This window comes from Gymnoscopelus braueri, assembly GCF_963280865.1.
Source record: "Gymnoscopelus braueri genome assembly, chromosome: 6".
NCBI classification, from domain to species: Eukaryota; Metazoa; Chordata; class Actinopteri; order Myctophiformes; family Myctophidae; genus Gymnoscopelus; species Gymnoscopelus braueri.
Window position 1 is genome coordinate 17,159,585 of NC_137607.1, and position 27,878 is coordinate 17,187,462.

General features: G+C 40.9%; 1 protein-coding gene across 1 annotated transcript; it reads right to left on the bottom strand.

Annotated features, from left to right (window-relative positions):
* Positions 1 to 6,980: 6,980 nt before the first annotated feature.
* On the bottom strand, positions 6,981 to 12,577 carry LOC308087140 (regulator of G-protein signaling 21-like). The gene is made up of 4 exons (XM_080430847.1): positions 12,480 to 12,577; positions 10,920 to 10,981; positions 7,505 to 7,671; positions 6,981 to 7,282 (listed from the first exon to the last, which is right to left on the bottom strand). The coding sequence occupies exons 1-4, from the start codon at positions 12,482 to 12,484 to the stop codon at positions 7,106 to 7,108; spliced, it is 411 nt and encodes a 136-aa protein (XP_080286973.1). The 5' UTR covers positions 12,485 to 12,577; the 3' UTR covers positions 6,981 to 7,105.
* Positions 12,578 to 27,878: the final 15,301 nt, after the last annotated feature.

The following is a 27,878-nucleotide window of genomic DNA, read 5'->3' on the forward strand; positions in this document are numbered from 1 at the left end:
CTTGAGAGTGTCAAATGGAAGTTTCATTTTACACTCTCAAGAGTTACATTATTGTCAAACATCTGCATTACTTAATTAAAGAATTGTTATTTTGATCAACTTTTGCCTGTTATCTCTCAACATCAATACAGCATGGAATTGTGGACAATTCTATCCAACAATAACAAAAAAATCTAAGTTTTGGGTCTGAGAGTCTAAATCTCATCAAATGGTGATCCGTGGCTCAAGTGCCGAATAAATAATGTGCCTTGATATGAAAAGGGTTGAAAAGCACTGCTTTAGAGTGTCACCAACATCCGCAGGGTGGGGTTGGTATACTGTTGTACAGTATGTGTCGCAAATTGTGCAGTAGAGAAGTGAAACCGCTTTAAGCAGCCAGGGAGAGAGAGCCAGACGCATAAGCAGATGCAGAAAGAGGCAGACTGGCAGCTTCCACTGTGTCATCTACAATACCCTGAAGAAAGAAATCCTAGCTTTAGGCAACACCGCTCAATGACTAATGAGTTTTACTACACTCAGCTTGACTGGTTGTGTAAGGGTTAAGGATGGTCATCGACACCATAGACTGTACATGTTAATTTTGAAATGAGTCAAACATGTATCTAATTACTTGAATGATGTCCTTGATATTTCCCCATATTATTATCATTTATGCTTACCTGAGGTTAACATAATCTTCCAATGTAAACTATGCACCATGATAAAAACAGACATGTGCCTCCACCTAGTGGCCATGTTTAGGCAACACTGATTATAAAGTCAGATAATCATGGAGGTTAAAGATTTGGTTTGATTTGATTTGATACGTTGAAGATCAGTGGTGGAAAAAGTAAGTAAAAATATCAATACCTCAATGTAGAAATACTCTGTGCTATGTTACTTGAGTAAAAGTACAAAAGTATTGGCATCAAAATGTACTTAAAGTACCAAAAGTAAAAGTACTAAAATGTTTTAGATAATCTACAAGCTCACAACGCGCTGCGATGCGACGCGTTGTGAGCTTGTAGATCGGCTATTTTCAAATAGCCTAGGTATAAAATAGGGATAAAGTGGTTAATGTGTGTTTTATAATGTAATAACTTATATCTGCAAAGTAACTAAACTAAAACAAAAGTTTTCAAATAATTGTAGTTGAGTAAAAGTACAGTTGAGATGTAAAAGTATTGCAAGTTGGAAATACCCCAGTAAAGTAAAAATACCTAAAAATTGTCCTTAAGTACTGTACTGTAGATGTTACTTTACACCACTGCACAAAGTGCATAGTACAATAAAATGATCAGCACAAGTGAAATGATTTATTTCCATTGCGGTCCTGTAAAGTGGATAAAAGGCAGGCAAAGTAAAAAATGACACTTTTATCTAACTAACACTTTTGTTATCCTAATAAAACGTATAGACAACCAGCAGTGATAAAATCAATGTACAAACAAATGTTATATAATTAAAGCATACAACCAATATGATCCACACAAACAGGGTCAAATAAGGCCTCCGTGGAGCCAATATTGCTCTAAACCAGCGGTTCTCAAACTATGGGTCGCGACCCAAAGTGGGGTCGTGGTAGCCTGATTATCAGCCTGAAGCTGGGTGGAGCTTCAGTCTGACATTGGCTGCAGTGTCGGCGACTACCAGGGGGAGAGGATTAAAATGTCCCTAAACCAATCACAAGAGATCCACGGATCCGCCTACATCAGACGTCATCGCACAGCTTGCTTTAGCAGATATTCGCTGATTGGCTTGTCGTTAGACCCACCCCCGCACCCCCGACTCTGATTTGACAGGTTTTTCTTCGACGGTGAAAAGCCATAGGCTCACATTATGACACCAGACCAAGAGGAGCAGTCCACTCAGAGAGTGGGCGGGGTCTATGGTCTGGAACCAGGCTAGGGTCGGGGTATTAAAACAAACTTTGAGAACCCCTGCTCTAAACTAACTCGCCCATCGTTCATGTTTAAGAACTGTGCAACGACTGAGCTGATATAATTTCATTTAGGATTTTAGCCCACGCCTCACCCCTCACCAGTAACTACTGTAAGTACATTTACTTAAGTACTGTACTTAAGTACAATTTTTAGGTATTTGTACTTTACTGGAGTGTTTCCAATTTCCAATACTTTTACTTCTACTCCACTACATCTCAGAGGCAAATATTATACTTTTACTCCACTACAATTATTTGAAAACTTTAGTACTTTGCAGATATAAATGATTACATTATAAAACATACATTAACCACTTTAGCCCTATTTTATACCTAGACTAGTTGAAAATAGCCGATCTACAAGCTCACAACGCGTCGCATCACAACGCGTTGTGAGCCTGTAGATCTGCTATTTTCAAACATTTTAGTACTTTTACTTTTGGTAGCCTACTTTAAGTACATTTTGATACCAATCATTTTGTACTTTTACTCAAGGACATTTTGAATTCCAGACTTTTACCTATAACAGTAAGAGTATTTCTACATTGCAGTATTGATACTTTTACTTAAGTAAAACATTTGAGTACTTTTTCCACCACTTCTTCTACCATGCGAGAACAAAAGTGTATGTGTGTATATATTTGTGTATTCCTGTGTGAGCGTAAAGTGCTGTAATGGCTGAGTCATTGTGATTTGCTGTAGTGACGGAAACATTAGAAAATTGTTCGTCAAATTCATACAAATGTTCTCTTGATGTGTTTTGACATACAATATAAATCAGCGCCACATGCTAATTCGCCATGGTTGTCATTGTAATGGTAATCACTCGCTATTTGATTTTGATCAATTTGTCAGCAGCGGCCGTTCGCTCTGCCTCACGTTATCCCTCTATCCCTTTGTTTTGCTTTGCCCAGAGCACATGCGGTGATACATCCGCTACGTGCGGACATGCACGGCATACTGAGCGAGGCCTGGGTGTATACGTTTCGCAGAGAAATCGTGTCGACGTTTTGAGATCCTGAGAATCTATCCTAAATCTTTAACCCATTAAGACCGCGGGTCTGTGTGTCATTTTTAGATTTCTTTGGCTATTCAAAAATAGCAGATATACAAGTTCGTAGCGCGGCACCGAGTGCCGTGCTACGAGCTTGTAGATCTACTATTTTCGAAAAATCGTGAAAATGTGTGCAAATCTTTGAATATATATTTTTAAGACAAACATTTGTAACTCAAATCTTCGCTTCTGGGGATTCTACAAATGTCTTCTAAATACTACAGTTTTTTGAAAAAAAACGTATGTTTCTATATCAGTGGTTCTCAAACTTTTTCCTGTCAAGGGCCCCCAAAATGATATGGATTTGACCGCCAACCCCCATCTCAAAATATGTTGTTCCAGGGACCCCCAGAAGCAAAGATTTGAGTTAAAAATGTTTCCTTTAAAAAATATATATATATGTACAAAGATTTGCACAAAAGTTCAAGATTAAAAAAAAAAAAATGGCAGATCTACAAGCTCATAGCGCGGCACTCTGTGCCGCGCTATGAGCTTGTATATCTGCTGATTTTGAATAGCCCTAAGAAATCTAAAAATGACACAGATGCGTTCCCGGTTTTAATAGGTTAAAGCCAGGCAATACAACAAACAGAAGTCTTTTCCGCGGGAGAGTTAATCTTCGCCTGGTTTGCACATCAGACAGAGTAAACTTTCCACCTCGCCCGCGGGGAGAAGACGGGATAGTTTGTGGCAGTCAGCAAGAGTCTACGGTACCTTATCTCACACCATGCTGTGAGCACCGCTGCTGGTGAGGTCTCCAGACTCAAAGTCCTGGGCCATTATCTCTGCCTCTCGCTGCTCACAGTGGGCCTACTGGCTGTCAAAAACATCCCGCTCTCATCCCTCCCTCCCTCCCTCCCTGCCTCTCCTCCTCCATACTCTATCCCTCCATTCTACCTTTCTTTCTCTCCTTTTAGTATTCTGCCTAAGTCCCTTCTTCTTCGTCTCCAACCTCCCGGCCTTCCTCCCGGTCGGTCTCTCTATCGCTCTCCTCCATCCAGACTGGCCTCTGTCTGTCTGTCCATCCCTCCTGTCCGCTCCTTCAATCTCACCTTCTCCTTTCCATTTCTGTTCACTCTGTCTCTTCAAACTGCTGCCATTCTCATGACCATCCTTGCTCTCACCCTCTTTTCCTTTCTTCACCCCTCCAATTCGCCTGTCCAAACGTTTCTCTCCAACACTTACCGTCCTGCAGTGGTGGAAAAAGTACTCAATATTTTTGCTTTTAACCCTAACCCTTAAGTAAAAGTACCAATATTGCAATGTAGAAATACTCAAAATTGACTCGAGTAAAAGTAAAAAAGTATTGGCATCAAAATGTACTTAAGTACCGAAAGTAGAAGTACTCATTATGCGGAAGGTCCCATTCAACAAGTTTTCAAACAAATAAAATGTATACAAATCTTTTGAAAATAGCCGATCTACAAGCTCACAATGCGTTGCATCGCGACGCATTGTGAGCTTAGATCGGCTATTTTCAAATGGACGAAATGTATGTAGGGCTGAATTGATTCATTTTGTAATAATAATCTAAATCTACAAAGTAACTTGTAACTTAAGTTTTCAAATAATTGTAGTGGAGTAAAAGTACAATATTTGCCTCTGAGATGTAGTGAAGTAGAAATTGGAAATACTCAAGTAAAGTACAGTACTTGAGTAAATGTACTTAGGTACTTTCCACCACTGCCGTCCTGCCCTTGCCCCTTTTCTTATTTCCCCCCCGACCCTCCCTTTCCTCACTTGCTCTCTTCTGTCCTCTCCCCATACACATCCTAACCTCCTTCCTACCCTCTATAAAGAGTTTAATGCTGAGTTCCTCCAGGAAACCAAAATAATATCAGATAATGCTGCCTATTCAATCAGACCAGTTTTCCACTATGAGTTCTACAGACACACGCACACATGTACATGCACGCACGCACGCACACACACACAACCTGCAAATATGTAGTATATTTGGGAAATGTTTCGTATATGTATATTTAAAATAAAGTTACTTCTGTTTGTGGTTTCTTCAGAACTTTGGACAAGACCAAGTTTCCCTTCCCTGTATCTTTCCTGCTTTGCAACGTAATCCCCTTTTTCTCTCAGTACAGGGGACTCTGTTCCCAGGAGACAAAGAAAAGGTGTTTGCAGAACCTTTCTCCTTTTTTTCCTTTGCGGGTGGGTGGGGCACATTTGCATTATCTCCACCTTGAAAGAGCAATGTATTAATAGATGTTTCATAATGTACTGGGGGAGGGGGGGGGGGAATTGTTGTAGAAGTCTTAATCTCTAAACCAGCCCTCTCAGGGGGTGTTATGCAAATCTCACAGTATGCTACGTGAGTCTTTCTGTGTGCGTTGGATGTATCCTATTCCTCAAAACATGGCTAGGTATCCTGTCCTGTCTGAGTCACAGATATATTCACCTTGTTGATGACTTTCATGCACGATACAATGAGAGATGTGATGTGGTTTATTTTACATGAAAGAAGTCGGGAAAATAAATTGCTTGTGAATTCAGGACAGTTTCAGTGAAGTTGAAAGAGAGGAAGTTGAGCTCACTTCAGTTCACGTCATTTTAGCTCTCACTCCGCTTGACATACTGTAAACATCTTTAATGTCTACCCACATTTGAAACTGAATACAAGGTATTTCCAACAGTATAGGTGTTGATTCTACTGGCTATTTGCAATACAAATATGAAAGGGCACTTTACATAGAACAGTTCTGAAATTATTGGAATTCACAGAGCCTGAATTTATATTTTAAGTTGGCACAAAAGTTGTGTTTTTGATAGCATAGTAGCGCATTATGTGTTGTTATCTGATGTACCCGTTGCCAGCTTCATGCACACCGCATATTACCCCATGCCGCTGCTTGCTTTCGCTTCCTTCACCTTTGACCACAGCTCTCGTAATTTCAGTTTATTTTTCTTTACAGGGTTTCATGCATTACCTTCTCTTCATCTGAGTGCCCCTACTTACAATATATCCCACAGACATTTTATTTGTATTTTATCAATCTAAAAAGTATACGTCTATAGTTCATATAGTTGAAGTTTGTTTATGCTGTATCCTGTATGAGTTTTCTCTCCTTATTAGATCAAGTGTGTCCCAACCAAAATGCATTTTCTGTTTACTAAAGAGCTGGAGAGATAAGGGAGGGAGAACCCCGTTACTGAACAAACACTCTATTTGCTATCAGAATATAGAGCGGTCCAGAGAGGAGCCCCGTAGAACAGCTCTCCTTCTCAAAACGTGAGCGGACAACGCTGCCGTCAAACCACACACGCTAAACAAATGCACTCAAATGCCAAGAAGATACATAGACTTCTGCTATACTGCTTGTGGAAATCACAGATCACGCGCGCGCGTTACTTATATCTGTGGTTCTCAAACTTTTTCGTGCCAAGGACCCCCAAATTGATATGTATTTGGTTGCGGACCCCCACCTGAAAATATGTTGTGCTAGGGACCCCCCAGAAGCAAAGATTTGTGTTTAAAAATGTTCGCCTTTAGAAAAAAAAAGATTATAAGATTCGCACAAATTTTCAAGATTTTTCACTCTGCGCCGCGCTATGAGCTTGTATATCTGCTATTTTTGAATAGCCAAAGTATAAAATATGGATAAAGGGGTTAAAATGATTGCGACACTTTATTAACTAGTTTGCTGGGGACCCCCTGGTACCCCCCACAAAGGACCCCCGGGGGTCCCTGGACCCCACATTGAGAACCAATGGCTTATAATATACCCACGCGTTGCTAATCAGTGCGTGAGTATCCATGACAGGTGTCACCATGGGCGTCAGTCCCCGTACATAATGGAATTGAGATAGCCTTAACCCATTAAGACCTGAGAAGATTCTAGAAATGTCTTCTAAATCCTAACAATTTTTTGAAAAAAATATTTTAAATTTTTTTTCGCGATTTTTCAAAAATAGCAGATCTGCAAGCTCGTAGCGCGGCACTCGGTGCCGCGCTATGAGCTTGTAGATCTGCTATTTTTGAATAGCCAAAGAAATCTAAAGTGACACAGATGCGTTCCAGGTATCAATGGGTTAATAGATACATCCCTTGCATGGAGTGCATTTGCCAAGTCAATAATTTAGCAAGGAATTATAGGTGGACTTTATACCTCATATGACTTTTATTGTTGTTCAGAGTTTTCTGGAAGAGCTTGGTAGATTTCTGACTTCAAGAATCGAGGATAGCAATCCTTTTCCATCAGTCCATATATTAGCTTCTGTGCTCTGTCGAAGAAGTTTGGGCTTGGCTGAGAGATGTTCTCGCTGATGTCTTCTCTGGTCCCGCAGTCAATGTTTATCTGCATTAAGGAGAAAATTGAATTCGACTTTATTGTTAATTAGACTAATTTGTTTCAGAACTTTTACTCTGAAGAATTGCTGAACTGATAAAGAAAGGTTGAGAGAACAAGTGATAGAGAGTTAAGAGAGAGAAAAATACATGTACTGTACAGTTAGGAGTGACAAATAAATACGGGAAAAGAGGTTGAGCTTGATGTGAAGATACAGGTGATCCAAAATACCTGTCTGGGAGCATCAACTTGGACAAACTCAGCATAGATTCTGTTGGCAGCAGACGTCCTATCTGGTTCACTGGTTATTTTCTTGTAGTCCTCACAGGCCAGCCAGAAGAGAAGGTTTTCCTCACTGTACTCTGTCCTCAAGAAGTCTTCAAACGCCAGCCTGCCTGCTGGATAGAAAAACAGGGCACTTTGACATCGTTTTTGTTGATACACTTGACATTGGGAGGAAAGTTACAAAGTACAGAACAACGTTATAGTAGTTAACTAAAACCAAATAACTAGCCCTGGAAAAAAACATTTTTGTTAACTGAAATAAAAATATAAACGAGTCTTTACAAAAGAACAAGAACTAACTGAAACTGCATTGTGTGTGTACAAAACTAACTAAAACTACCTAAAATCAACAACATGGGGAGGCACGGTGGCGCAGTCGGTAGCGCTGTCGCCTCACAGCTAGAAGGTCCTGGGTTCGATTCCCGCCGGGGACGCTGTGGGCGCTGGGGGCGTGTCTTCTCCTCCGCGTCATCAGCGCCCATACCCTAGGTGGGGTTGGCGAAAGGGCCTACTCTGTGTGGAGTTTGCATGTTCTCCCCGTGTCTCCTAGGGTAGTTAATACCCTTACAAAAACATGTAGTAATCCTGGTCGCTATACCGCCTCCCCCATGACAGCCGGGGCGCCTGATGGAGGGGAAGGGAACTGGTTGGAATAACGTGTTCCTTCCACGCGCTACGTCCAACCAGGGAAACTCCCCCCTGTCAGGTGACAAGAAGGTCAGTTGGCTCTCATGCCTGAAGGAAGCATGAGCTCGGCCCTGGCCTCCCTACTGTGGGGGACTGGTGTAGTGCTGGTGTAGGGCTGGTGTAGCGCCCAGGATCACTTAGGAAATTGGCACCGGGTGAAAAATATGGGTTACAAAAATCGCGGGATAAAAAATTAAAAAATAAAATAAAATCAACAACATGGCTGCAGAAATTGCACTTCTGCGCATACTGTGTATAGGTGCGCCACAAATCCGAAAAGTTTCACTGTATGTCGTAATAATTGGTATTACTATTACCACACGTAATAATTTGTATTACTATTACCCCCCCCCCACGCACTCACGCACGCTCACACACACACACACACACACACACACACACACACACACACACACACACACAGTGTAGACTAGAGTATATCTACACTCAAGCTCAGCCTATTTACCAGTCTATTCATGGAACAGTAAATTCTAACGCAGCTGTGGAATACTTTGGAAGTCTTGTGGGAGCACATAGACAAACAGCTACTGTAATTGCAGTGTCCAGCATTATTCACACAAATTGCTTTAAATAAATTACAGCAGCTGAGCTGACAGTAATCAACAGGAAACAAAATGTGTCCGCTGGCAGCGTGTTTTCTTCTCCAAATTCCTATTGACCCATATCTCCACCCTCACTTACACAATACTTTAGAGAACGAAAACCCATGATAGCAACGGTAGTGAATCTGAAAGCTTGGCAGTAGCGGTCCAAAGATGTGAAGGTAGTGGTATGTTTTTTTACCCATAAATGTCTGTTTGCTATTTACCACACGTAATGTTTCTGTAATGGGAAACGTTAAACTGCAATGTAAAACAATATTCAGCTTTCATGAGATTTCACGAGAAACAAGGAGACAAAGGGCAATATTACAGCTCAGCTGAATCCATTTCCATGAAGTAATGAGAGATGAGGAGGAGTGAGCAGCTGTGGAGAGAGAGGAAGAGAACGAGAGTGGGATGGGGATAGCAGCGAGTTAGAGAGAGAGAGAGTGGAAACCCATTTGCAGTGGTGTAAAGTAACTAAGTACATTTACTCAAGTACTGTACTTGAGTACAATTTTGAGGTACGTTTACTTTACCAGAGTATTTCCGATTGTCTATACTTTTACTTCTACTCCACTACATCTCAGAGGCAAATATTGTACTTTTACTCCACTACAATTATTTGAAAACTTTAGTTACTAGTTTCTTTGCTGATAAATTATTACATTATAAAACATACATTAACCATTTTAGTCATTTTTATCCTAGGCTATTTGAAAAAAGCCGATCTACAAGCTCATAACGCGTCGCTTCGCGACGTGTTATGAGCTTGTAGATCTGCTATTTTCAAACATTTTAGTACTTTTACTTTTGGTACTTTAAGTACATTTTCATACCAATACTTTTGTACTTCTACTCAAGTAATTTTTTTATTTCTGACTTTTACTTGTAACAGAGTACTTCTACAGTACATTGCAGTATTGATACTTTGACTTAAGTAAAACATTTGAGTACTTTTTCCACCACTGCCCATTTGCCCCTTTAGCCATTTTCAAGTAGAGGTATGTAGAAGATGGAAGCCATTAGAAAGTGTTCTCTGAATGGGTAGAAGAAGTCTGGAGTCGTCCTATCGACTCTGGTAGCTTAGTTTAGACAACATAAATCTGGGAACCCATCGTCAAATAAAAAGGAAAAACAGCGCCCCCAGCGTTTTCCACTTTTACATTTGACTCTGGGGGGAGTGATTAAATAGACCGACGATGAATGGAAACCGGCGTTTGGTCTCTGCCCTCTGCCCTCCACTTCCGGTGGTGCGCCTGTGTTTTCATTCCCACTAACAATATTTCTCCACGGAACACTAACACCATTTCTCCCACGGAACATGGATCGTTTTGGTCATAAGCCCACTTGTTTCTATGATGGAAGAACAAGTTAAAATGTTACTAACTTTCCGTGGTTTTGTCGGCTCCGAGGACGCTATCGTTAAATGTGTTTGGGTTTCTTTCCAGTGGGAAGCGAACGCACAGATACAGATTGATTGGGTAAAGCGTGGCCTGCTTCCTGATCTGAAGGCACGCCCACTTGTAGGCCAACGCTCACACGTTCTGAACGGGGCTCCCGGCAGATTCAGTAGCGCAGCTCTGAATCTGTTCTTGAGAGATTAAGACGACATCAACAGCACGCTCATCCTCCTATCTCTGGAATGGATTTGATGAACTTGAGCGACGGATATGTGCTCTAGCCTCCTATAGAGCTTTGACACCTAGCCTGGCATGGCCAGAGTCGCCAGACTAATATCACTGTGTAGATATTAGTCTGGAATCTCTGTGTGGAACCTGCATTTCCAAGGGGCGAAAAAAAAAAAAAGCCCCTGGTGATAAAACCCATATTTGCATACTGGGCCCTGATTGGTGCCCCACAACTTCGGGGTCAGGGAAATCCAATCACAACCGAGCGGGGCCAGACCAAATCTGACTAGAGCTTTTTTATTTATTTATTTTTGCACTGGCAGATTCGTCTGGTTTCCAGGCTATGTGACACCGGCCTGAAGGCAGACCTACTGTAGGTGAAGTGCAAGGGTCAGGAAAGAAGACAGAGAATGGAGCGCTGAAGTTAATACATTGGCTTACTTTTACACTCCAGAAGGTTGTCTAGTGACTCTCCCCACGCCACAACTTGATCAATGGGAGTCCTGCAAAAGAAGCAACTTTGAGCTGATATTTACATCCAGTCTAGTTGGTGATAAGTTGGGTACTGTGACTAAATGCAGCATGGTGAGATTTAGGTGCATGTGAAAATCATGTGTGTGTGTGTGTGTGTGTGTGTGTGTGTGTGTGTGTGTGTGTGTGTGTGTGTGTGTGTGTGTGTGTGTGTGTGTGTGTGTGTGTCACTCTGGTCACATATTCTGTGCACCAGAGGGTGCTACCTCTTTGCCTGGTTACTAAGGTGCCATGTTAAGATGTAGGGTTTAACCTGCAAGTGGCACTTTAAGCAAAGATACATTAGATTGGGAAGAATTATAAAAGTGATCCAGGAAAAATTATTAGGGTTTTTAATTATTATTATTCTTTGTGGGAGGATCCTCTGATTTTATATCTTGATTACTTCAGTGCTCCAGTGACACTATTTTCTTTTTTACACAATTATTTATACAGGATTCATTAGAATGACATGTCTTGCTCCTAATTGTAGGCTATAGTTCCTCATTAAAACTCAGCATTTCTGCAATAAAGTAGCTAATTAAAAGAAACTCGGTGAAAAGTTAGCACAAAAACCTCGGAGAGTTTGGATAACTAAGTGCACATTTAATTTAAACTATAACATTTAATTGGTATGACAAAGAACAAGAAGTCCCTTAGAAGTCACGAGTCAATAGATAAAAGGGGAGTGTCTGCATGGAGCTTATACATGCTTTTTTATTGCAGCATATAAAGTAGGAATAAATGAAGCTCCAACAACTCTAATTCGTCATCAGACTTTGTGTCTTGTCAGGGGTGGGTGAGTGGGACAGAGGGCAACAGAGACAGACAGTGGACAGAAAACATAGACACACAGAGGCAGTGGTGTAAGTTAACTAAGTACATGTACTCAAGTACTGTACTTAAGTACACTTTTGAGGTGTTTTTACTTTACTGGAGTATTTCCAATTTTCAGTACTTTTACTTCTACTCTTCCTAAAACTTTAGTTACTAGTTACTTTTATACATAGGCTATTTGAAAATAGCCGATCTACAAGCTCACATCGCGTCGCATTGCGACACGTTGTGAGCTTGCAGATCTGCTATTTTCAAACATTTTAGTACTTTTATTTTTGGTACTTTAAGTACATTTTGATACCAATACTTTTGTACTTTTACTCAAGTCCATTTTGAATTCCGGACTTTTACTTGTAACAGAGAATGTCCATATTGCAGTATTGATACTTTTACTTAAGTGAAATATCTGAGTACTTTTTCCATCACTGCACAGAGGGAACAATTTACAATACAAACAAGAAAGCTACTGTAGATAGGAGCCCTGCCAGAAACAACTGCCTCCAAACTTACAGGCAAGAGAATCATCCCAGAAACAAACCCAATTACTACAGAAAAATAATGAAAAGGAGAAGAAACTGACATTAGAAAGTCCAAAACAATCACACGTCTGACTTGTTATCAGACTCAAAATGTAAAAGAAAAGGATATACTTACAACATCGGTTTTATTTTGCCAAAAAGACTTGAGCTGTATTCCCAGATGCAGACTTGAATAGTGACAAACCAGTTCAACGGCACCCTTAGCTAGATCAGATTATTTTCCTGAAACATTCTCTCTTTAACCTGACATACCCCACAGGCTATACAAGCCCATGCATGTTGGGCTGTGCTACAGGCAAGCCCATGGTTGACAAAGATGTGTTGTCAGTGTGTTATTGTGTAGGACAAGTGACAGTCTCCAAAGTGCAATAACAATAAGACAGGGGGCTAATAATGGCCTGGATCTCTGACATCATAATTGATAATGACGTCAATATGGAGAGACGGCATGCAGGTGTTTCTGTCATGCAAGCCTTTTGTTTACTTTCTCTGCTTTGCATGATTTGATTTGTAGTGAAGCATTGTGTTGTGGGCAAAAGGACAATAAAAAGGCCTACCGCTCTTATTATTTATTTCTGGCATATAGATGACATCATAAGGATGATGATGCCAGTCATCGCCACCTTTTTTTTTCACATGTGGGTGGTACTAACTTGGCCCTGATCAGTCCAGCGTTTTGCGGGATTAGCGACAGACACACACACACACACACACACACACACACACACACACACACACACACACACACACACACACACACACACACACACACACACACACACACACAGCCCCTCTCTCTCTGTCTGTCTGTCTGTCTGTCTGTCTGTCTGTCTGTCTGTCTGTCTGTCTGTCTGTCTGTCTGTCTGTCTGTCTGTCTGTCTGTCTGCGCACACACGCTGCACAGTCAGGCACACACAGACAGACAGACAGACAGACAGACAGACAGACAGACAGACAGACAGACCCAGGCCGTCGGAGCACACTCACTCACACCAAAAATAGCCGATCTCCAAGCTCACAACGCCTCGCGCTGCAAGGCGTTGTGAGCTTGTAGATCGGCTATTTTGGGCTCCGCGGCAGGCGCGGACACAACATTTATTTCTGCCTGGGAGCAACAGTACAACCAGTTATCTACAAGAAAATGAACTTTGATTCATTGTCTTATGATATCATACTGTGTGTGTGTGTGTGTGTGTGTGTGTATGTGTATGTGTATGTGTATGTGTATGTATGTATGTATGTATGTATGTATGTATGTATGTATGTATGTATGTATGTATGTATGTATGTATGTATGTATGTATGTATGTATGTATGTATGTATGTATGTGTGTGTGTGTGTGTGTGTGTGTGTGTGTGTGTGTCATTCCTGTTATCAGAAGAAAATTAATCAAAGTCCATTTCCTTCTATAGTCGTCTCAGCCATTTTCTCAGACTGAGATTCACTCGTCAGTCAGCAGAGACTGCAACACGAAAAAACTAACCGAGAGGCAAATATCAATCAATACATAGATCAATTAATAGACAGACGGATCATTTGATCAACCTGGCAGACCAACTGACTGTTATCTGATACAATCTCCACTGAAGTAAGAACAGGAAAACTATTATTATTACTATGAATAGTACAACTGCTAGTACAAACATTACTACTACTACTACTACTAATACTATTGATACTCATAATGTTATTGTTGTTTTGTCTTCTAGTATTACTCTGGTGTAACAGCCTCAGAGAACATTCAGGTGTGTGACCGGCAGACAAAATGGCCTCGTCGGTGAGCTCTGAGGTCCTCTCAAAATCTTCGTCGGTTCCTACAGAAGGAAGAGGAGGCCAGGATCGCCGCTCTGCGGGAGGAAGAGGCTCAGAAGAGTCAGGAGATGAAGAATAGGATTGAGGGTCTGAGCAGAGAAATGGAAACCCTCTCCAATGCAATCCAAGCTGCTGAGGGCCAGCTGAGAGCCGACGACCACGTCTCATTCCTGCAGAACTACAAGACCACGATGGAGGGAGTCCAGCTCACCCTGCAGGACCAACCGCCGGTCTCAGGAGCGCTGATAGACGAGGCCAAACACCTGAAGAACCTGACCTTCAGAGTCTGGGACAAGATGAAGGACATTGTCTCCTACACTCCTGTCATCCTGGACCCCAACACTGCTCATCCATTGCTCATGATGTCTGATGATCTGACCAGTGTGAGATGTGGAAAGAGACAGCAGCTACCTGACAACCCAGAGAGGTTTGACCGCTTTGCCCAAGTCCTGGGTTCTGAGGGCTTTAACTCAGGGTCTCACAGCTGGGATGTTGAGGTTGGAGACAATACATTATGGAAAGTAGGTGTGTGTGTGGGGTCTATGAGGAAGGGAGACAAAGAGAATGGAGAATGGTATATATGGTTATATAAGGGTACATACAGAGCATCCTCATCAGGGCCTGATAAGGAGGTGACTGTTCTCTCAGAGATTCAGAAACGCTGGAGGAAACTCCGGAAGATCAGAGTCGAGCTGGACTGGGGCAAAGGACAGCTGTCCTTCTCTGATCCTGTTTCCAACACACACCTACACAAATTCACACACACTTTCACTGAGAGAATGTTTCCATACATTTATAATTTTGATGATTGTGGTCAGTCTGTGAAGATGTTACCAGGGAAGATCTGTGTCACTGTGGAAAACCACAGACATATCAATTTGTGGGATAAACTACATTTTTGGTAAATAAAATGGAGCATTTATATAGCGCTTGTATCCAAAGCGCTTTACATAGATTGTGCATTACATTCACCCACTCACACACCCATTCACACACACATACTCATTATGCAACATTTTCAAGTTTCAACGTTAAGTTTTCAAATGTATACAAATCACAAAAACAAGCTCACAATGCGTCGCAAATAATTGTAGTGTAGTAAAAGTACAATATTTGCCTCTGAGATGTAGTGGAGTAGAAGTAAAAGTATTGGAAATTGGAAAACTCAAGTAAAGTACAGTACAAATACCTCAAAATTGTACTTAAGTACAGTACTTGAGTACTTGTACTTAGTTACTTTCCACCACTGGACAGATCATGCTTTACGATTGTTAAACAGATAATAATAATAATAATAATAATAATAATAATATCCATAACCATATTCATAATCATAATCATAATCATGATAATAATAATAATATGTTTCAGCCATTGTTTGCATACTCTTCTTGGACTTCCATGTCTGGAATAACCTCACCTCTTCCTATAGCTCGACCACCAGCACTTTCTAAAATGTTCCAACATTGCATTCAAAAGAAAAGCAATGATCATGACTGACCAACTGAAACAGGCACAGCTGTGTATGCCTGCCCTGAATCCCCCGTTGTACATTTTGCTTGGGATTGTGAGTGGTTATGATAATCATACCTTTCTAAATGGACTATTAGCAGACCAGCTCACACATTTTGAATAGGAGGATGAGGTTCACTGGAAGAGCTCTTTAAATCTGAAATAAACAGACTTTGTTTATTCGATGGAGGATACCTGCAATCTTTTTTTTGGTAATGGTTTGTAATACTTAAGAAAGAAAGTACAATTTTGAGGTACTTTTACTATACTGGAGTATTTCCAATTTTCTACTTCTACTCCACTACATCTCAGAGGCAAATATTGTACTTTTACTCCACTACAATTATTTGAAAACTTTACTAGTTACTAGTTACTTTATAGATTTTGATTATTATTACAAAACATACATTGCCCACTTCAGCCCTATACATTTCGGCAATAATTACGGGGGGGGGGGGGGGGGGGCGCATTTGAAAATAGCCGATCTACAAGCGCACAACATTGTGAGCTTGTAGATCTGCTATTTTCAAAAGATTTGAAAACTTGTGAAATGGGACATTCTGCATAATGAGTACCTTCTATTTTTGGTACTTTAAGTACATTTTGATACCAATACTTTTGTACTTTTGAAGCCTTCTGTATAGGCTGGTAGGCCTACTGCTCAGTATTGTTTGTCTTTCAATGGTCTGTATACATACTGTTTATTGCATTACAACAGAATTGCTGATTGGATTACAGTGAATACAAAGAACAACAGAGCTTTGGTTTGCGTGACGTGTGGCCCCTGAGATGCCTTTTTTAGTCTGAAAAAGAACTTGTTTTTCTTACATTATACCCGTATATACAGCAGTCTTTTTATATTCTCTGTTTTGCTTTTCTCCTTCATATTAATTTCTCTCTCTCTCTCACACACGCACACACACACACACACACACACACACACACACACACACACACACACACACACACACACACACACACACACACACACACACACACGCACACAATTATTCACTGCCCTTTTGTTTTGGCCATTATTTTATTGCCATTACTATTATTATTATTATCTTCCTGCCTTTATTTTTATGCCATTGTTTCAAAGTGTCATACAACAATCTATATTGTTGTATGATAGATTTGACAATAGAATCTGTATAATTCCATCCTCATAAACAGAGTAACTATAACTATAGCATATGATGTCCCACACTGCTGCGGAAGACTGCATGTTTAATATCAGCCAAGGCATGACATGAGAAAGAAATCAATGCAATTTATTTAGCTGATCATCAATTACCAACACATTTTGAGTGGTATTGACTTCATGCAAATAAGAATTGCCTGTGTGGTTAAAATGCATGCAGCAAGCTGTCCTGTTGTCAGGATTTTATGTTGCCAACACAATTATGTTGTGTACCTCCTGTCAGTGGTGGAAAAAGTACTCACTTAAGTAAAAGTATCAATACTGCAATATGAAAATACTCTGTTACAAGTAATAGGCCTGTGTTCAAAATGTTACTTGAGTAAAAGTACAAAAGTATTGGCATCACAATATACTTAATTACCAAAAGTAAAAGTACTAAAATGTTTGAAAATAGATGATCTACAAGCTCCCAACGCGTTGTGAGCTTGTAGATCGGCTATGTTCAAATAGTGTATGTATAAAATAGGGCTAAAGTGGTAAATGTAGGTTTTATATTATAATAATTGATATCAACAGAGTAACTTGTAACTAAAGTCAAATAATTGTAGTGGAGTAAAAGTACAATATTTCCCTCTGAGATGTAGTGGAGTAGAGGTAAAAGTACTGAACATTGGAAATACTCAGTACTTAAGTACAGCACTTGAGTAAATGTACTTAGTTACTTTACACCACTGCCTCCTGTTTCACCTTAGGACTCTTTATTTTTTTATATGGCTCTTATTTATAAATGTGCCTATAATAATCACAGCGATGGGGGCAGGGTTGATCTACACTGGAGTGTCCAACCTATACAGACACGGGCTGTATGCACATTTTACCCTTGGGAAATGTGGCAGAGATATATCGGAGTGTGGCCTTGTGTTTTCACCTTGTTCCAATGATTGACACACTGGAGTGATGTCGGCAAGAATGAACCCTGTCATGTTTGAGGTATTGCCATTTGCAACACGTATCATCACTGAATGAAGGGGGCACAATTTAATAGTAGTTTGTCATCACTGTCATAAGGGAAACTGCTACCAAACTGGAGACCTGAAGGATGTTGTGCATGGTCTCCTACAGCTACGTCTTTTTATTTAACGATATAAAAACGAAATAAAAACTAAGCTATGATGACTAAAACTAAGACTAAATATACTATACTATACAGCTACAAGGTCCTGGGTTCGATTCCCGCAGGGGACGCTGTGGGCGCTGGGGGCGTGTTCTCTCCTCCACGTCATCAGTGCCCATACCCTAGGTGGGGTTCGGCGAAAATGCCTTTCTGTGTGGAGTTTGCATGTTCTCCCCGTGTCCCCTATAGGGTAGGTACCCTCACAAAAACATGCAGTAATCCTGGTCTCTATACTGCCTCCCCCTGGCCAGCCGGGGCGCCTGATGGAGGGGAAAGGAACTGGTTGGAATAACGTCCACGTGCTACGTCCAACCGGGGAAACTCTCCCCTGTCAGGTGATAAGAAGGGTGTCACAGCCCGAAAATAGCTGATCTACAAGCACGGGTGTCACAGCCCAACAATAGCTGATCTACAAGCTCAAGCGCGACGCGTTGTGAGCTTGTAGATCCGCTATTTTCGGCATGCAGCTAAAGTGAAAATCTGTCATTTCGGTGGCATCACAGCCCGCCAAAAATACATTTTAGTCTGCTAAATCAACTGTAGATTTAGTCGACTTAAATCTATCTATATATGGAGATCCCTGTATATTGGCATGCCCATATATGTTTGTTTAGGGAAATAATGTTTTTTTTTCCCCCCTCCATGTGTCTATCTCATAGAGTTAAAAAGAATAGAGAGGGAACCGGAAATCCCCGCCCATCCACTTGTATGGAGTTGCTCACCCAGCGCATACTCCCTTTTGACCCCTTCTTCCGGGTTGGGAAATGTGACGGGCGGGGCTTATGTGACGCATTTTGCGTTATGGAGGTGACGCATTTTGCGTCACCTCCGTGCGCAAGCCCAAGAGTCGAGCCCATTGGTCGAAAACCGTTTTCGCTCGTTCGTGTGTCTGGCCCCAGCCGTAATAAGCTGCAGTACCTATGATTGGCCAGCATGTCCCAGTGGCGTCCCCAGGATTTACATTTAGGGCAGGCGAGATTTGTTTGCCCCCCCTCCCCCCTCTATTACCCCCAAAAAAGAGATTTCAACTCAATCAAAAATCAGCGATCGAAAACCGGCAAAAATGGCCGTTTTCAAGATGTTTTGGCCATTACCTCTGGAACCGAAGGTCCTATCTGCTCAGTTCAAAGCTTGTTGGATGCGTGACATTAAGCACGCATTGACACCTTTTCGGGTTATTTGTGTTTTTTAGGCGAGCCGAGATCTTAGTTGGGCAGGCTGCCGCCTGCCCTGCCTCTAGTGGGTACGTCCAATGCGCTTCACTGCTCCCTCTCGGTTCTGGGGGCTTGGTCTATATCTGCTACATAGGCTGAGAAATACATACTTACATATGTAAAATGACACAGACGTGTTCCCGGCATGAAAGGTATAACAACATAGCCTAAATGGGTTCTGTCCATGGGCAGATAAGCTTTAATGCTCATCGGTTCTGGCTGGCAGCAAGCTGGCTAACTGTTAGATCACCTACTGTATGCATAAGCTAATGTTACCTTACTTCCTTAGTGGAAAAATGCTGGCTCGTGTTTATTGGCTGAGGCTGCTGTTATCCCAGGGGTCAGCACACAAAATGTTGGTCTTAAGACAACAACCACTTGCTGGCTACAGTATGAGTTCCGTTCCAGCTGGCAGTGCATGAAACCTGAATACAGTGGTGGAAAGTAACTAAGTACATTTACTTAAGTACTGTACTTAAGTACAATGTTGAGGTATTTGTACTTTACTTGAGTATTTTCAATTTCCAATACTTTCACTTCTACTCCACTACATCTCAAAGGCAAATATTGTACTTTTACTCCACTACAATTATTTAAAAACTTTAGTTGCTAGTTACTTTTCAGATATAAATTATGACATTATGAAACATACATTAACCACTTTAGCCCTATTTTATACCTATGCTATTTGAAAATAGCCAATCTACAAGCTCACAATGCGTCTCATCGCGACGCGTTGTGAGCTTGTAGATCTGCTATTGTAGATCTATTATCGATGACCAATTCGATTATAGTAGCTTGTAGATCTGCTATTTTCAAACATTTTAGTACTTTTACTTTTGGTACTTTAAGTACATTTTGTTGCCAATACTTTTGTACTTTTAATCGAGTCAATTTAGAATTCTGGACTTTTACTTGTAACAGAGTATTTTTATATTGCAGTATTGATACTTTTACTTAAGTAAAACATTTGAGTACTTTTTCCACCACTGCCTGAATAATGTGCAAAGGTAAACAGTGTGTGTGCACATCACGTCAAAGTCCTCAAAACATAAAAAAGTCGTTGGCAATTCTGATAATGTCATTGATAAAACAAATGCATCTGCGGCAGCCTCTCTCATGAATCTCACAGGTTTTGGATGCTATGGGGGACCGACCGGGAGACGTGAGCCATACGGAAAAATGAGAAGTGAGTCGCTTCGCTGCCAAAAAACAAAAGCTTGTTTTTTTCCTCGCGATGTAATCAGACACTGATTAAGACCCAGGAAACCAGGTGTGAGCTCTTTCACGGTAGACACGGCTGCAGACAAAAAGCAGCAGGCCCACGAGGACAGCGAGAGACAGGTACAGCAGATAGGTTGCAGCCCAGTTAGTGATGAATGCTGCTCGGAGCTCATATCTGACAGGTTTTTGTTTTGGGAAAATCACACTCTCAGCTTCGGCTGGCGGAGGTCATTACAAATGCAAATCCCAGTCGCAGCGGTGTTTTACGACACCTGTTCTATGTTTTCCAGGCCGTCCCCGTGGCGAGTGCCCCGTCGGGGTAGCTCGCAAATCAAGCACGAAACGAGAGAGGGGCGGACAGGTAGACCCACTCAGCTGTCGACGTCGCCCCCCAACTCCCTCCCTCCAGTTGCCCCCCCCCTCCCTCTCCCCCTCCTTCCTCTATCACAGCTCTGCCATTTGTTCTGTCATCAGTCATTTTCATAGCCCCATTTCTCTCTCTCCCATCTCCATCTATCTATCACTTCCTACTTCTCACTCCCTACTTCCAAACTCCCCCTCCCCCTCCCTCTCACTCTCCTTATCTCTTCATCTCTCTCTCTCTCTCTCTCTCTCTCTCTCAGTGTGAGATAAGGACACTCTATCCCACCCCAAACCTGTTAATTCCGTGTCTGCCTCCCTCTGTTGCTTGTCAATCCAGAGAGTGTGTTTGGAGGAGGATTTGTGTGATTTGGGTCAAAGAGCTTCCCCCATTAACGTCTCCTGGTTGCACAGGGAATAGAATAAATGTGAGCCAAAATAATGTTATCATAAATTGCTTAGACTGTAAATGCACGCATTTATGCAAACAATGTGGATTTAGAGTTGTCTATCCCCATTGGCAAAAACATGGCTGTAATGTTTTTGCTTTTATTATTACATTCATTCCTCGGTTATGTGGCTTAAAGATTATGGAGATCTGGAAGTCTCAACAGAGGCTGCTGAAGTGATTCTTAGGAAAAACTCACGCTCGCCTAGTCATATGCTTTCAGAACATATTCGGAAATTGGACTTTCATGATAAATGTATGTTCTTATCAAGTTTCTTTTAATAAAAATGTATGCTCTCGTGTTATTTGACTAATGTGCTGTAGCCAGCTAATTGGATCATTTAGTGTGTATGAATTTGCCATATAATGTTCTCTTTTCCTAATATAAATTGAAATGTTACAATTGTTGTAATTCTTTTTATACAAGGTTAATTATGCAAGGTAAATTATATGTTAGAGATTGTGTCATTACAAAAAACAAAACATGACGTTGATTGGACCATGAGCTCTGAAAATAACGTCAACATATTCACAGAGGTGGTGACTAGCTTTATAACATCGACTGGTCGCACCCAAGGTGAAAGTTATGTTTTTTCCTAATCTGTTTGACAGATCCATCCGTGTTTGTCTGAAAGTGGGCACTGCTGCTCATAAAGTGGGACTTGTTTCTGGGGATGTAATGGAATATAGAATGTCATGCACAAGGCCGCTGGTCATAACCTTGATGGTTATTATATTTCATTGCTGTCTGGCAGAAACTTTGTATCTCCACAGTTCATCTTTTTATGTTTTTTCCTAAATGAATGCCCTATTTCACAGTTCATCATACGACAGTATTGTGCAAAAATAGCCAAAAAACTAGCAATCAACACACTCGCAACACGTCACATTGCAAGGCATTGTGAGCTTGTAAGATCATCTGTTTGTACAATTGTTTTTATATTTTTGACTATGACATGTCCAAATGGGGACGCCAGGATTAAAGTGGTCCATCTATCAGAGGTTTATATAAATATATAACCATTGAAAATTATTAAGAGCTTGTAACAAAACATTTACACAGTAGATCCATTAATTAGAACACAGACTCTTTTTTTCCAAACATTCTTTTAAAATATCAAAAGAAAATATATTTTATTAGTATTATCTCTAGATGTATTTTTGGGGAACTTTTGCTACATTGAGCGGGACATACAGTAATGCTGAGAAAGCCTCTGTCTTCTAAATAATCTTAGACAAAATATGTAAAGATTGACAAAAAAGTACACAGCAATATAGAGGATTATGTTTTGTTCCACGTTTCATGATGGGAAAAGTACCCAAATCCGCCGAAATCCGCGTAATTTTCGCATGCGCAACGGACACATGCGCGCGTGCATGTGTCCGTTGCCTGGGGGGCTAAGCCCCCAACCTAGTAGAGACCTAGCAACGCATCTGGCTATGAGCTTGTATATCTGCTATTTTTGAATAGCCAAAGAAATAAAAAAATTACAGAGATGCGTTCCCGGTCTTAATGGGTTAAAAAAAAGAAGATTGTAGCTACAGTACTAGGCATGTAACTCAACTCACGATACGATTTGAATCGCGATACTAGGTTCACGTTTCGATTTTTCAAATTTTTTTAAACACAAAATTATTTTCCGGACAATTAAAAAAAAAAAAAGATTTCTCTTACACAAATCCAGTATTTTCTTCTCTTTTATTTTTTTACAATACTGTTTTCTCTTATCCTGTTTTCAATACAGTAGCAAATGACTGAAAAGTATTTTTTCTTATCAATTCTCTTACAAAGTTCCTGTATTTTCTGTCTCGATTGCGCCCTCTGCTGTTTGCATAGCATTCTTTTAAATTAATAAATCGATTTAAATTGTCACCAGTTTGAATCTATTTGAATCGATTTACGATAAATTTTTACATGCCTATAGGTCTACAGCATAGCTTGCTGTGATGGGCAGAGCCCTGGCATTTTCTTCACCATAGAGCATTTTGAGCACCATAGTTGATGCGTACACTAATTTGATAATTTCTTCCAAGCATCCAATCCAACCCTTGATGATGAGTTCCAAGCAGGGAGGAATTGTCGTTTGTGTGGCTCGGCCAGGGATTGAACCCCAACCTCCCTAGTCTCATGGTAAACACTCTAACCACATGGCCACTGAGCTGGTTTCCACCAAAGTGGTTTAAGTAAGGTCAGAGAACAAGGGTGTCTATCCAACGCTGAGTTTGCACAGTGCCCTGGACTGAACCCAGGACTTTGTGGTCCAAAGGCGAGTCTTTACCGACTGAACTACCCAGACACAGTAGCCAAATTACACATGGGTTAATCATAAGCACTGTAAATTGATTAAATTGCTCATCATAACTCATGAGCGACGAAAAAATCCCTCCAAATCAAGTGTATTATAGGTGTTTTCTTTAATTAGATGTCATTAAATATATTTAAATTGAGGGGAAACTACTACATAGGTCAAGTACTTATACGGACAATCAATGAAACTGGACCAAATGAGAGAGCTGGGTGGCCAGTGGGAGACAGACATTATTTTTTATGTTTCAAATAGATTTAATAGAAATTCATAATTGGCCTTTGGGGGAACACACATCTGATAACCATTTCTACACCCATAGCAGCAGTGTGCCAAATCTGGCAAAACAATATTAGAATATCCTTTGTAAAAGTGGAAAGATTGATCCCCAAAACTACACTAATACTGTATAAACCCTCCAATAATGAACACCATTTTACGCAGACCCCGACCCTCTGTGGGGAAAAAAAGTATGTTCAATTAAATCCATAAAGGTAAACTTTTAATATATCTAGGACTGTACTGTAGGACCAATAATTGTGTGTGTGTGTGTGTGTGTGTGTGTGTGTGTGTGTGTGTGTGTGTGTGTGTGTGTGTGTGTGTGTGTGTGTGTGTGTGTGTGTGTGTCAGTGTGTCAGTGTGTGTCAGTGTGTGTGCGTGCGTGCTTGTAATTTATATGAAGGAGAAAAGCGAAACAAGGAATATAAAAAGATGCTGTATATACGGGTATAATGTAATAAAAACAAGTTATTTTTCAGTCTAAAAAAGGCATCTCAGGGGCCACACGTCATGCACACCAAAGCTCTGTTTTTTCTTTTTATTCACTGTAATCCAATCAGCAATTCTGTTGTAATAAACAGTATGTATACAGACCTTTGAAAGACAAACAATACTGAGCAGCACCAGCCTGTACGAGGATCAAATATTAATACACATAAATGGCAAAGTAAAGTAAATCAAGCTCTCTGTTTCTGCTACTTTGTTTTTCTCTCTCCCTCCCCCTAGATCACTGTTTTGTGTTCTTGCGTTTTGTTTTGTTTGCATATCTTGATGACTTTGCATTTCACTTGTCCACTCACTCATTGTACGTCTGTACGTATGTATGATAATGTATGATAATGTTTTGCCAATTATTTGGGGGCCCACTTGAAATGCCCGTAGCACTTAACCTAGCCTTGACGACCATGCAGTCTTATGCAAAGGTTAAAATGTAATTTGGATAGCGTGTCATTTAGACAGATACCAGGTTCATTTGTTGACCTGGCATCCTATAGTTTGTATAGTTTCAATGTACAGATTTATTTTTATATTATACTGTTTAGACTGATGCTATAGGTTCTTGGTTTACCTGTGATCCTGGATTACTGAGGCACTACACTGTCTCTATGCATTTGATGTATGTGTTTAGCTTGCTTATTGTAAGTCGCTCTGCAGTGGTGTAAAGTAACATTTACTGTAAAGTACTAATTTTTTTTAGGTACTTTTACTTTACTGGAGTATTTCCAATTGTCTATAATTTTACTTCTACTCCACTACATCTCAGAGGCAAATATACTTTTACTCCACTATAATTATTTATAGTTACTAGTTACTTTTCAGATATAAATTATTACATTATAAAAGATACCGCTTTAGCTATTTTATACCTAGGCTATTTGAAAACAGCTGATCTACAAGCTCACAACGCGTCGCATAGCAACGCGTTGTGAGCTTGTAGATCTGCTATTTTCAAATATTTTAGTACTTTTACTTTTGGTACTTTAAGTACATTTTTATACCAATACTTTTGCACTTTTAATCAAGTAAAATTGTTATTCCGGACTTTTACTTGTAACAGAGCACTTCTACATTGCAGTATTGATACTTTTACTTAAGTAAAACATTTGAGTACTTTTTTCCACCACTGTCGCTCTGGATACAGAGCGTCTGCTAAATGCCAAAACTTTTAATTGCTACTGGGAAGGACTGCGTGGAGAAGGGTGTAGTGGTGCTTGGTGACCTCTACAGAGGCCAGGATCTTAACACATTCACTGCCAGAATTAATTAATTAATTAAGCCTGTGAGTGCTAGCGTTTTGAGACCCACAGAATATCATTTTCAACAACGATGTAAACACCAGATGTCTTCCGTTCTTTAGTTATCGGCAGTTGAATATACAGTAGCTTGTTTTCACCAAAAATGCAATCTGGGGAAAAAAATCGGAGAAAAGTATTGTTATCAATCCTAATCCAAAATCCGGACCGGCTGGATTTTTTTTTTAGATCACGTGATTTCCGGGTGTACTCTTCTTCGGGTGTCTTCTAGGATCACTCACAGGTTGCGGAAGAGCACCCTCTATCGTAATTACTGAAAACACCAAATGATATAGACGTCAATGACAGTGAAGCGTTGGATTTTAAATGACGTCTATTAGACGTCATTGGCACGTAATGTTGAATCTTTCCCTCAAAATGTAGCTCCCCTTCTTTTATTATTGCAAGTTATGGTATAGGTGTCATGAAGCATCGCTCTACTGCAAGGCCGTAGGAGACGGGGGGGACGGGGCTCGCGTGGGCCGCGAACCGGTATTTGGGCCGCGAGGCCACAGGGAAAAAGAGGAGGAAAAAAAGCCTCAAATGAGGCCGGCACTAACCTAACCCTAAAACCGACATAAATAAACCAAAAACTGGGGGAAAAACTGACCCAATCCGCCCAGAACCGCGAAAAAATTTCGCGCGCGTGCTTTGCGCGCGCGCACGGGGGTCCTCGTGCACGCGCGCTGCGCGCGCGTGCATGAGGCGCGTGGGCTGGTACAAATATGTCCCCCCCAACTGGGAATGGCTTCCGACGGCTCTGCTCTACTGCCCAATGTTGCTGCAGAAATACAGTACCACCAGTGCCCTGAAGCACTACGCCATTAAAAGCATATGTCACGCAATATTCTAGGTTAATTCAGTTTGTCAACAGAATGTATTGGAATTTGGACCCAGTGTCGCCAGATTCTGTGAGAGAAACAAGCAACCAGGTCTAGGAAAACCAGCCCAAAAGAAGCGACTATGGGCCACATGAGCACTTTAACACATACATCAGCTGTTTGAAAATAGCAGATCTACAAGCTCACACCGCGTCGCGATGCGACGCGGTGTGAGCTTGTAGATCGGCTATTTTCAAATAAAATCTTGCGTGGAGATTATAATAAGCAGATCTGGCAACCCTGTTTGGACCCCTTATCAGATATATATATATAGAGCAAAGCTTAAAGGAGAACCTTTATATGATGGTATTATGTCCTAGGACGAGTGGTAGGCTACAGTAGAACATTTTCATAACTCCATCCCGAGTCCACCACAGCTAAACTTTCTGCTAGCAGTACATGATGTTCTCAGAGAATTGTTGATCAAGGTATTCCTTTTGGTATCCGCTCTTTCATATTGGGAGATCCCTCCATTCTGAAAGATAGAACTCCTTCTACATTATACTGTATGTGGATTGGGTCCAAACAGCTATAATGCTGGGTAAGACACTGCTATAGTCCAACTATGGAAGTCAGCTCATGTACCATTCATCATAGATTGGCATAACTTACTTATTGAGACAGCATTATATGAACACGTATCCTTCTATATGAAGGGCAGAATAGACCTTTTCTACCTGAAGTGGGAAAGATTTCTTCAATGGCTTGTAATGACAGACTGGCTTGGCTCCCTTATGTATACAAGATATAGGTATACTGTATATTCTTGCTTGTACACCGAGTGCCGCGCTATGAGCTTGTATATCTGCTATTTTTGAAACATTTTTTAAATTTGTGCAAACATTTGAATATAAAGCGAACATTTGTAACTCAAACCTTTGCTTCTGGGGGTCCCTGGAACAATATATTTTGAGATGGGGGTCCACGTTTGGGAGTTTGAGAAACACTGATTTGTATAGCATAGCTTTCCTCCTTTCCCCCCTTCTTTTATCTTTCTTTTAGTTTTGTGTTTACTGTATTCACTGTGTTGTTGTGTACTGTAGGTACTAGCTCTGGTCCATAACGCTATGGACCAGAGCCAGGTACCTGCTTTTATTTGGTTATTTTATTTGTTATCTTGTTTTGTTCTGTGTCTACCCCTCCCAAAAAAAAAAAAAAAAAAAAAAACAGTAGGCCCTGGCTGGCCCACAGGTGGAGAATCACTGGTTTGATCATTACAGTGCTACTGTATTTGTACAGGCTGTTCTACATGTGTCCACTAAGGGGAGCTGTGTCCCTGTCTCCACAATCTCGTCACTCCCCCCCCCCCCGCCCCACCCCACAGTGTCTCTCTGTGTCTCTCTACCTGCTCCTTGCCCTCTCTGGC

Bases quoted from the DNA above. Each gene is read 5' to 3' on its own strand.
- LOC308087140 (XM_080430847.1), bottom strand. The intron at 7,672-10,919 runs GTAAGCCAATGT...TTTTCTATCCAG, and splicing joins CAACCTTCTGGAGTGTAAAA to CAGGCAGGCTGGCGTTTGAA. The intron at 7,283-7,504 runs GTATTTTGGATC...TCCTTAATGCAG, and splicing joins AAGTTGATGCTCCCAGACAG to ATAAACATTGACTGCGGGAC.